General features: G+C 43.6%; 1 protein-coding gene across 12 annotated transcripts; it reads left to right on the forward strand.

Moving 5' to 3' along the window:
- The first annotated feature begins 1008 nt into the window (after window positions 1-1008).
- On the forward strand, window positions 1009-10867 carry LOC134540977 (uncharacterized). 12 transcript variants are annotated; one of them, XM_063384075.1, is made up of 7 exons: window positions 1009-1366; window positions 1832-1879; window positions 4212-4392; window positions 5261-5416; window positions 6973-7152; window positions 9199-9307; window positions 10364-10867. In XM_063384075.1, the coding sequence occupies exons 2-7, from the start codon at window positions 1835-1837 to the stop codon at window positions 10734-10736; spliced, it is 1044 nt and encodes a 347-aa protein (XP_063240145.1). In that variant the 5' UTR covers window positions 1009-1366; window positions 1832-1834; the 3' UTR covers window positions 10737-10867. The 12 variants fall into 12 exon arrangements, with proteins under 12 accessions (XP_063240145.1, XP_063240150.1, XP_063240144.1 ...); XM_063384080.1 differs by lacking the exons at window positions 1009-1366; window positions 1832-1879 and adding an exon at window positions 2252-2795; XM_063384074.1 differs by lacking the exons at window positions 1009-1366; window positions 1832-1879 and adding an exon at window positions 2252-2788.
- The last annotated feature ends 1558 nt before the right edge of the window (window positions 10868-12425 follow it).

Below are 12425 nucleotides of genomic sequence, written 5' to 3' on the forward strand. Positions count from 1 at the left end.
CCCCCCCCCCCCCTCCCAAATCCTTTTTCAAAAATAACCCGCGATCAACCAGGTCGCCAGGATACTGTTTCACTGTTTTCAATTATCTCTCTCTCTCTCTCGCTCTCTGTTCCCCCAGATATCCGCTTACACTTCTCTCGACTCTCGCTCGTGATGTATACCAATTAATCAACTCGAGCGATAACTGTGACCAACTTCACAGAAGAGCGTGGAGATAAATAACTCTAGTATCGTTAGTATTATTTCTTCAGCGTGTTTCTGTGCATTGTGTTACAAATCAAAGTAATATATCATTAATACGCTGACGCCGACCGCCGGTGCTCCCTCTGGTTCGCACAGGCCGTTATGTCACAACAACACTTACTCTTAAGTGCGCCGAACACGCCCGAGCGTGATGTCCGCCGAGTGTATGAATGTGCGCCGCGACGAACACCAAAGCGACGTCAGCGCCCGGCCGGGTGTGGCAATGCGCCTAATTAATTATATAATTATTCTGTCAAATTAAAACAACTAAATTAATAACAATTTAAAAGAGGATTCATGTAAGATAAATTATGTCCAATTGTCTTATAAGCACAATATATTATATTGTGTAACATGTCTTTAAGTCCAAAACTGGCCGGGTCGGTTTTCCCGCGTTCCACGTGGTTAGGCGCGAGGCCGCAGGGCGGTCTCGCGCTCAGTTACCGTTTAACATCAGTAAAAACAGACAAATGGTAATAAACTTAAATTACAATAATTCTAATCCCACCAAGATATCTGGAAAATCGAATTCTACTCCCAGCTCATTTCTTTAATATATTTTAAACATAATAATTTAAGTAGAATATCCCTCGGTTTTTTATGCATCCATAAAATGTATTGAATTGACAACCTGAACGATTTTAAGATTATTTTAAATACAAACATTATTTTACTTCGACTGAAATTTATATTTAACCATTGTATAATAATTATTGCTTGTATAAAATATCCGAGAGACAGTCCTTACATAATTATTTATCAGTCAATAATGCAAAAACAATAGACAAAATGCATGGGGGTGATAATTTATGGCTCAGAATATGTGGTGTAGTACAAAGTTTAAATCATGTTTTTCACCGCAGCTGGCAGTAATCCAATGCCCTTGAAACAGATAAGGTGAAGAATGAAGAATTTTGCAAATGTTTGGATCCTAGGAAATGTAAACAATAATAATTTAATTTTTATATACTTGAGTGCATTCGCTTTAACAATCCAAGCATCTTGTTACAAACAACGCCGAGATTGTTAACTGTGTTTGCTAGAATAACGTTGAACTTTACTAACACATCATATTCAAAATTTGTAGCAGTGATTAAACAACTCACATCTGCATTATTACTTGGTAAGTGTGTGAAGCCATTTTTTTTCCTTCAGCTAATTGTTAGCGCATATTGGTTAGATGCCCAAAACAATAGCTTATGTGAAATGTTTCCATTGTGTAAACAGTTTTAAATTACTTGTTTTTTATGAAATTGACTTTACTTTAATGCCAGAGATTCTAATTCACACTAACACACCATAATCTGACATTAACAAGTATCATTTCCACAATGTTTTGAGCGGAACAATATGGCGATGTCGAGGTTAAAAGTTACTTTAACTACATTATAGCATACTGTATCCTGACAATTTCTAACTCCATGTGCAACAACTGCACACGCTCAAATACAAGCACAGTAAATTTCATGACGAATATATTGGTAGCCTACTGCTTGTAAAGTCACGAACACAATGCAAAGATGTTTAAGGAACTGAAGTATGAAATGTGCTGGCCAAAGGCACTCAGAATGTGCTGTGTTGTTCACAGGACATGGCGACGGAGCAGGAAGGAAGCCCGCCGCCCGGACCAGCACAGGTAAGGCTGGGTTCACAATTAAAAAAATTAAGCGAGTGCATAGCAAGCCATGCACACGACCTGTGCACACGAACTGTGCGAACTGCGAAATCGGTTCACAATTGAATTAAACATGGCGTTCATATCCTATGCACACGACCTACTGTTACTGTTACTGTTATTTTTTCAATTGTGAACCCAGCATAAGCCACAGAAAGTATGTCTTTAGGTTTGTTTGACTCGAGGTATCTTTTTGAGCTGTCAACTCTCGGGGCGCCCTTATCCGGAAGCAGTATTGCGGATGGTCGTTTTACTCGCGGGGGAAAGTTGCTCTCAGGTCACTCAGGTCATGCTCTCGATGCTCCTCCTCTCGAGGAAGAGTTGCGAGGGCAAGTCGTCTGCTGGTTGTTTTAGCGCGACTTTGACGATGGAGTCGATATGTTATCAAGCTACATTTGGTGATGACAGTAATATTTTAATAGATGACGACATTGAAGCGGAAAAACATTTCAATATAACTTATTTGGCATCCTTTATTTAACAATCACAAGATTTGCAATCGTTTCCTAGTACAGGTCAGCTTATGCATACCACAGGCGGTTTAAAGTCAAAAAGCAATATTTATATTTTTTACCTTCATCAAGCTCTCTCATAATTTGTAGTCCAATATATGGTAAATCAATAGCAGCTTCATCTTCAGATGAATCTTCATTTCCAAACAAATTTCTCACAATGTCTGCTATATTTTCCGCCATCATTGTTTTACAACAAGTAGCGTTTTCGTCGTGTATTAAAAGTTACCGACTCTTTTTGCGATCAGGTCAACTTGCTCCCAACTCTTTCAACTCCCGAGGAGCACGAGAGACCTCGAGTCAAACAAACCTACTGTGTCGTTTTCCACAGACCTCGTGCAGGAGCCAGCTGCTGCTTGTACATTGTATTGTCATGTTTAGTTTTTAAGCTGCCCTCCACCTCCATTAAAAAGTACGAGTTAATAAGCTTAATTTACAACTCTCACTACATAAATGATACCCCTCATCAATCAGTGCTGCTGAGAAATATTAGCTGAAACTACGCCTTGTTTTGATGTCTAGAAGAGCAGGGACAATAAAGGCGACACTGTCCCACTCAGTAGATGTATCTTAGTCTCAACGTGCGAGGCACTGCCTGGCATGTGTCTTCTAGTTATTTATCTACCTTTACGAGACTTATAGCAGACTTAAGAAATTATTTAAAGTTTATTAATTATGTTTCACCACTGCCACATAGCTCTTTGCTACATTTGTAACCTCGAAAACAAATGGCTACAAATTGCTCTACTCGAAAAACAAATTACTAAGGAAAAAACGAGAGAATGCTTAATGCTTAAGTAACCAAATGTCAAGTATTAAAAAAGTAAATAGATATATATCTCTTACCTTACTGTAAAAACCATTGGTTGGTCAGGCCAATATTTATATTGAAATTAACATTTATAAAAAAATTTTTTTTTACAATTTATTCTACACTTTAAGAATTAACTGTATTGTGTAAAAGTAATGGATAAGCGCTGCAGTGGTGCCAATAAGCTAGACTGTGTGCAACAATCAGCGCTAAACAAAAAGACAGACTGGTGAGTGAGCAACAGGCTGTGAATGACATGGGGACTTACTGATGAGTGTGCAACAACTTCGTTATTTGGACTGACTGGTGAGTGTGCAACAAGCTGTGCTAGACACAGGGCCTGACTGTTGAGTGTGCAACAGTCAGAGATAGACACAGGTACTGACTGGTAATTGTGAAACGGCTTAGTTACACACTGTGACTGATTGGTGAGTGTGCAAAGGCTGAGCTAGATAAAGGGAGTGACTGGTAAGTGTGCAACATGCTGTGCTAAAAATTGGGACTTATTGGTGAGTGTGCAACAGGCTGCGCTAGACATGGGGATTGTAACTTGTGAGAGGGCAACAAGCTGCGGTAGACACGGAGACTGGCTGTTGTGTGTGCAACAGGCTGCACTAGACACAGGGATTGACTGGTAAATGTGTAACAGGCTGCACTCGACACGGAGAAAGTGACTGGTGAGTGTGGAACATGCTGTGATACACATGGGGACTGTGACTGGTGGGTGTAACAGGCAGCACTAGACACAAAGACTATGACTGGTGAATTTGCAACATGTTGTGCTAGACACAGAGGGTCCTAACTGGTGAGTGTGCAACAGTCAGAGCTAGACACAGGTTCTGTGAATGGAGATTGTGCAACAGGCTGTGCTAGAATTGGGAACCGATGTAATAAAACATTTAAATTGTATCACACGCAAGTTGCAAGCAGCAAGTTACTCTCGGCTCATGTTGTGTTGTACTGCGTGCAGGAAAAGCGGTGTCCGGCCTGGAGATTTGAGCCCAAGATGTACTCGTTCAGGTTTCCACCGAGGCAAGACAGCGAGCAGTGTGCGGAGCGATACTCGCGCATGCCGCCTCTCTGGGCGATGCTGGACCATACCCTCGGCGTCGTCTGGAACCTGGGCTCCAAGCCAGGGGCCGGCAAGTCGGGTCAGTCGTCGAGTGGTGGGCCTCGCCCGCTATTTACCTGAGACACATGCCAGTGTCAAGGAAGTCTGCCCTGCTCTCATTACAGTCAGAGTCATCTGAAACATAACCTCCAAGCCAGATGGTGTCAAATCACTCTTATTTGCCTGTAACATGCTCAAGGTTATCTGTAAATTAAACTCAAAGTCGTTGCTCATAAAGTGAAGTCAGTCTTTCTCCCCCCACTCGTAACACTCTCGACAAACTTGAAAAATTTCACTACGCATTGGACCAGCAGTTTGGTCAGTATCTTATATTCGCTTTCTTCTCTTCATGATTTGAGAAGTTGTCTCCAAGCCTGGTATCAAGCAGGATAGTTCATCTCATCGACTTAAAACACATTCGTCGTCTGGAAGCTAATCTCTAAGCTATAAAATGGCTACTCTGGCCAATTACTTTTATCTCCAGAAACCCGATGAATCGCATGCTTCAAACCCAGGCAGGGAAATCTTACTTTGTCTTTAAAAACTCACAAAATGCTTTCTGCCCTTTATAATATCTGATTGTATTACAGTGTTAAGTTTCTAGTCTGACCTACTGGACTGCTCACCACACTTGGAATTATTTGCAAACTATGCTCCAAGAAAGATTGAAAACTTTGTGTGTTGAGCCTTCATGATATGAAAAAACAGAAAACTGAGCCTACACATACTATTCCAATATCATTGAAAAGTGAATCTTTTTGAACAAAGATAAAATATTATATTAAATTTTACAGGCCGGTCGAATGCTCTGTGGGTGCATGTACTAGTCACGCGAGCCAACTAAGGAATGCCCCAAGGGCCACTCTGAAGTGACCACGTCGGAGTGTCATGTCGTGTCGTGGTCGCAGGTATCGCGGACCTGCAGTGGGCCCTGGAGTTCCTGGGCGGACTGCAGGGCAAGGAGGGGGCTAGCGACCAGTGCGTGCAGGGGATTGTCGACGCCATCGGTGACCACCTGATCGCGCGGTACGCGGCCATGGGGGACGCTGACGGCGAGGAGCCAGGTGCGTCCCGCCTCCTCCGGACACTGAGCACTGGGCAGGCCTCTTAGCTCAGTTTCCTTCTGGGTTGTTTTCAATCATTTTACAATTACTTGATGATTCCAGTTCTGTGTGTGTGACGTAGGTAGTTTTTTTTTTTTGGGGGGGGGGGGGGGGGGGGGGTTATATCTAAAAAAAATGTAAGATGTATGACTTGTTGATCCAAAGATTAAATTAAAATTAATCTCGTTAGTATAAAGATTAAAAAAATGTTTGATTTTACCTTTGGAATGCCACTGCATTAAGCCCTAGCCAGTTAACGTACCCCGGCAAACAATGCGTTGATTCAGTTGAAATTTAATTAATTTATTTTGAACTGTCGTCCTCACTCTTGTTTTTCATTTTCGTATGGGGTTTGGCAGAAATTTGCTTGAAGGGCAGTATTGCGCCCACGGGCCGCCTATTGAGGTGTTTTGCATCATCGTATTTTTATTAATACAAACAGAAAATAAATCGTTAACAAAGAAAATTGTTAATACCCATCGTATATTAACATAAAGTGTATGTTGACCTGAAGTAGGTAAACATCACATGCTTTGACGAAGACTGTTAGAATAATCGATAAATTTAAGTTGCCAACATCTACTTTAGTTAGAATATGAAAAATTCACATATAGTAAAAAATTCGTAATTTTAAATTTTTTCGTGTGATTTTGTACAGACTGTACATATTTACACAAATGTTTCTAAAAAAAAATCAATCACTGCTTCCTGCTTTGGTAAAACTATATGAATGTATATAATAACACATTACTTATATTACACATTTGGACAATATGCGAAATTACACATACATGTTTTCAAATAATCAGTGTCTTTCTTTTAGCAGTGCCCTGTACATGTATTCACGTCCAATTGATTTAAAATCGGTTACGAAAGTTGTATTTCCATATTTAGTTTGTACGATGGACGACTGGGTACAACACTGGACACAAAAATCATAAATTTGTGAGTTATATACTCTGCTAAGTCAGTCAGATCGTTATTAATGTTTACTCAAACAATTAAAATAATAAAATTAAAATAGCACTAAAATACACACACACATTGTGCGATAACAGCTATAAGCTACAAAAATAAATTATTTTGGAATTGGTATAAATCAACACAGTCATTGTTATTAATTTACTCAACAATGCAGTAAAATTAGCTGAAGTTGTTGTGAAACATGAAACTAATTTTATGTCACAATTGTTCTTCCTGCCTAACACCATTTAATTTCCCGTTTCTCCTTTGAAAGCAAAACTCACTTAAGTGCGCATTTTTCCTGCAAAAAAAAAACCACCTAAAAATTTTCTCATTTAAACTAGGCATTAAAAACTTTGCTTGCTGTGTAAAATCACAGAATTGTTGTGTTTGCAATAGTGCCACTGGCCAGGATCTCCACGAGTTGGTGCACAACATTCCAAAAAATACCATTTCGTTACTCCATTCTTCCTATTTTATCCCCCTTCTGAGCCACTGTTGGGAGGCGCACAGCAGTAAAGGCAGGGACATGGGTAGTACGTACAACTGTGCAGGTGACGACAGGATGATGCAGCAGCTCTGTGACGATGCGGAAGAAGCAGCCAGGGAGGTATCGGTGACGTATAGCGAAATGCTATCGCGCCTGCCTTCCAACACTCAAGTTCGTGGGCGCCAGCCAGACCTGCCACGCTGCAGAAAGGCCGAGACGCCGTCACCAATACAATCGCACCCAGGTACACCATAATCAGTAGCCTGCTGCCGTACTGCCTGCAGCCAATGAGGACACAGACACTTGTCCAAGCGGTTGCCAGTGAGGTGTCAGTGAAGTAAAAGGACAATGAAGTCACGCCTTCAAACCTGCCTTCTAAAGTCTACGTGTATGTAGACAGACCTGCCACACTGCAGAAAGGCAGAGTTGCCATCCAAGGGGTTTCCACCATTTATCTTGCTAACCCATCTCTCTTTCTTGCTAACCCATCTCTCTTAAGTGTTAGCAATTCTGGTCCCGGGGGCCCAATGCGTGTAAATACAAAATACACCATATACATGAATCGGAAAAGCCATTAGAGAGTTGGTTATGATGAGATGCTGAGGCTAACCATCGCAGTTGACTGTGTCCTTAGCCCTGTAGACCTTATCAATGCTGCTGGCACCTACCCCACTATCTGCCCCTTCACACTGGAACTCTTCAGTCACCCAGAGAACCTGTGGTCCGGTAGAGGCCTATCAAACATCTCCTAGCCGTCCAGGTTGGCAACCAGAGCTGTATTTCTGCTCACTGCTTCAGTGCTTCGCATGGCTAGGAAAACCTCCAAGCTTGCTCCAAGCATTCGGAGCACCACCAAGTGCGAGAACCCAATTTGAGCCTGGGACGACAGAGGAAACCTCAGCGGAGATCCATCCACAAGAAGGATCATTCCGCACTGTTACCAATTTAGGTGGTGTCAAGGCGAGCCATAAAGTGCCGTTGCCATACATGTACAGGAGGACCTCGAAGTTATCTCGGTCCCGGCCACCCCACGCCGAAGCCCAGGGGGCTTACAATGGTTTAGGCTCGGAGCGCACTAGACTCCTTTCCATCGGCCTTGGGCTCTTCACGGTGAGACCAGCCCATGGGATTCACCACTAGGGTTCACCATTTCTGGTTCCCATCTAGACAAGCTTAGGATGCATGATACAGGGATAAAACCTGCAGTCCTATTTAGCGTCTCCCAATGTTACCACGAGGAGACAGAGGATCGCTATGAGTGCCGAGAGGCACTATGTATTCGTATCGTTGCACCCTTCCCGCAGGCCTGTTGGATCGTGTCTCGGATAACTAGAGTCGGCAACTGCTCCGACACCTCAGACCACAGTCGCCTTCTCCCGCAGGAGTCAGGCCCAGGCACCCAAACAATCGCACCTGGTTACTCTGTCCTCTGAGTAGACCGACACTTGTCCAAAAGGCTGCCAGCGAGGTGTCAGTGAGGTAAAGGGAATTGCAGACACACCTTCACACCTGCCTTGCAACACCTGAGAGTCTGGGTGCTGGACAGATTCACCACCTTGCAGCAAGGCCGATATGCCATCTCCAGTCCATACCTATGTTTGTGTTATTTATTCAGAGCTCCTAGAAATTAGGCATTTCTGGCACTGGAGCTCCCGTGGGCGCGGGAATTCGATAAGCCATTTTATTGCAATCAAGAAGGCTGTTAGAAAATCAGGTTTTTACGAGAGGCTTTGGAACCTACTTCAACAAAGAATTTTTCCTTGTAGCAAATTTGCAACATAGCGAACGAAACTAAAAGTCCAAATTAATTTTTCTTATAAAAAATATAGAGTATTTTTTAAGGTTTTTAACCCACGAGCACTTTGCCTTCAAATACCTAATAAATTTAATTTATCTAAGAAAACTTAGTAAAAAATGTTAAAACTGCACCACACAAAAAAAAAAAGCAAATTGTTTAATAAGAATAACCAAAAGATTAATCATAACTAAACAAAAATCTCAGCAGTGGCCATTGGCTATAATGCCTTTATGCTTTTCTGGAATTATTTTAATAAGAAATGTCTTGTAAAGGGAACATGCCATACTAATGGTGATGTTAATGAATTTTATTGGTATTGTTGTTCTAATTTTTGCGAACGAATTTGTTTGCAAATTTACTTGTTCCTCTTAATGCCTATTCACGAATGCATTAAATAATTTATAATTTAAAACAGAGATAATTGTATGCAAGACATTTAACTGCTGCACATTGTAACATTCTGAATACTGTTCATAGAAAATTTGTTTTCAGATGACGGATTTATTGCCATCTCCGCGGTGGAAAAGTTTTTGGAAGAGATAGCGGCTCAGCTCAAGAGTTGTTCCAACACTAATCAAAGAACTGTTGATGGCATCGATAGGTAAATTATGCAACTTTTTTCCAGCATAAGTGAATGATTAGTTGTAATAATTTTCATGGTATTTATATAAAGTGATCTCTAACGGAAGGTTCAATTCTTCGGTGTCTTCATATGAATATTCTGATGTTGATACATATGCCTGTAGAATATTTATTTTGAACTGTGTTGAATTAAATTTCACTATCAATATTATATCATTGATGGGATTGTACCAAATCAGTAGTATATAAAAGTATGTCCGGCGCCCGGCTTCACAACATGGATAACCAACATGCTTTAAGTTGCTCGGGCAGAGACCCGAGTTGCGAGATTAATTACGAGTTCGCCATTACTTACAACACTCCTTCAAGTGGCAGCTCGACAGCGACACACCACAGCCAGCCAGGGAGGCTCCGAAGGTCCCAAGAAAAAATAACTCGGGCCTACCCTGGGTGGCCCATTTATAAATTACATTCACATAGTCATCATGTCGCAAACAATCAACATGAAAACAAAACCCAGCCGCGGTTGCAACACAGCCACGCGGCCAACTGAAGCTATCCCCTCTCCACCACCCTGCCAGATTGCGACACTGTCACCAGCATGACAGGCGAGCGCGCCTGCGCAGAACAACAATGCAGCGCAACAACGCAGCGATCCTAACCAGGCCGGCCAAAGCTCCCAGCGGTTCCAGTTCATGGTATCGCGGTGTCCCAGCTACATACGAACGGTTAGCCCAAAACTTTATAAGCATCGTTTAATGATTACGATACATGCTAGGACTGAAGTAAAATATGCCTCAATTAATAAAACATGTTATAAAACTATTACATATGGATATATTATGTATATATTGTTTATTCATGCATAAAAATACAAAATAGTAGAAGCAAAATAATATAGGCTACCTACTACACCCTTAAGGAATATTTCCCTCAAGTATTTTGCGGACCCCGGAAATATTGCCTCTTCTCCCCCCTTCAGAAGACAGCCGGCCCAAGGTGTAAAGAAAGTTCCACACAATGATTTCAAAATGTATTCGGACTTGTGAGTGCATTATTGCTGGTGACGATGCAGGTTCAGATCCAAGCTGCGGGCTCCGCCGCCAGGAACACGACCAGACTCATCGAGCACCCCAGCAGCCACACAACCAGAGACTCCGACAGCACTGCCGCCAGAGTCGCCACGCCTGCCGCAAGCATCCTCGACGCCGAGGTCACGGCAGCCAGCGGCGCAGCGAGCACGCACGCCGAGACGCGGGCCGCCGGTACCTCCGAAGCCCGTGAGGAGGAGGCTGGAGGAACCCTCAAATCCCGCGAGGACGGGGCGGGAGGGTCTGGAGTCCGAGGAACTTGCGATGCCCTTAAGGCTGGAGTCGGAGGAACCTGCCAGGCCCGCGAGGGAGACAGTGACGGACTGGCTGGATGGCGCGCTGTCCCGTCCCTCGTAGCGAGGTCTCGAGCAGACCAAAGCTTCTCGTCAAACATGCTCATAGACACATCACATTATAAATTGTTATATCTCACAAGACATTTCTTCACGAATGTAGCTGAATTAAAACATTTTAATATCAGAAAAAAATTTCTAAAGTGCATTTGTTCTTTCTCTATTCAGATATTCATAAATCAACTAAACTAGCAGAAAGTTTATGCTAGATACTAAAGATTGGTTCATACAATTTTAAATTAAATTACGTCGGTTACACTCATCCTCCGGTGGTCGCCGAAGTTGGTTGGGGCTCGGCTCGGTCTCAGGGGGTAGATGTCGGCCATATTGACAGGGGGTAGGGGTTGGCTATGCTATGGAATGAAAGATCAGGTTAGTAATGCTCTGGTTTGTTTCCGTGACACTTCGCAAATTACAAGGTGTCGTTTTGGCGTTCAGTTTCTCCCGGTTCACGTGTGCCGGTGGCATGCCCTGCCACACCGTGAGGGAAGTTAATCGGCCTGATGATGAATTGTTGAGTGGCTATTACAAATCGACGAAACAATGCCTATAACCCTAGAGACATAATATGGTGGCAAGCGGCCACCGAATCCGGGTGGTCCTGCCTATATTAGTGGAAAACAATACTCACGAATCGCTGGTTCACTCATTCGGTACCGTACTGTGACTGAACACAAGGCTAATGATGGCATGGCCAAAGCTCCCGCAGAGCACAGTGTACATGGCGAGAAGCGGAGGAGAACTGACTGTCCAGCCGTCCCTGGGCTTCGGCTGACCTCTTTCCCATGCGTTCGCAAAGGGTATCAGCAAAGTAAGCATCTCTACCTGTTACAATGAAAGATGCTTATGCAAATACTACATTAATAACATGGCACACATTGATTAAAAAAAAGATTAATTACAAAGATATACAAGTATATACAAAAAGTGCGTGCCGTGGCAGAAGGATACACTTCTGTTGGAAGAAACGTGGGTTGCCATCACCTCAGGCCCTCGGGCCATCTGTCACACTCGCCACTGCACTGCCACTCACTCACTCCCGGTGCACACGGGCAGCACGATGGCGATTGGCAATAAAGAACCTTAGCGACCAGGGAGAGCATGACGGATGTCGTCAAATGCCCTTCCTTCTCCAAGGCCATTTTGTCCATCGACACCACCTTAGACACACTGATTGATGCATGTGATACAGGGATTCTGGCATTCCAGCATGCACTGGGGAGGAGACTGTGTGGTCACCTCCTGAGTGACCCTGGGGTCTGGTGGAAGTTGACAGGAGCTGCATGATGCAGTAACGAGACCTGATAGAGGTCCCCGGTGTGACTCAAATGGGGATTTGGCCCGCCCTCTCATAGGTGTGCAGGTAACCCGGGGCTTCCCGGTGATATGAGGATCGTTTCATTGCTATCAGGAACCTAAGTGGGTTGGAACTCGGCTCCTCAGGGCCCATGCTAATAGCGATGGGCTGCGCCCGATCTGTGTCCCTTCCCCACTGGGTGGTAAGCCCTTTGCATTGTCGTGTACACACCAAAGTGATGGCAGATGCCGGGAGTGATGGGCATGGGGCTGGCGCCACTACCGACTTCCCTGAGTTCGCGTCCGCTGCTGCAGCCAGCTCCTTGCTCAGTGGGGTTGCCGGAGGGGATCACCAGCAACTCGGTTCCGGCAAATGGAGTACCCAGTTAGTCGCCCC

The sequence above is a fragment of the Bacillus rossius genome, chromosome 17, assembly GCF_032445375.1.
Source record: "Bacillus rossius redtenbacheri isolate Brsri chromosome 17, Brsri_v3, whole genome shotgun sequence".
Taxonomy (NCBI): domain Eukaryota; kingdom Metazoa; phylum Arthropoda; class Insecta; order Phasmatodea; family Bacillidae; genus Bacillus; species Bacillus rossius.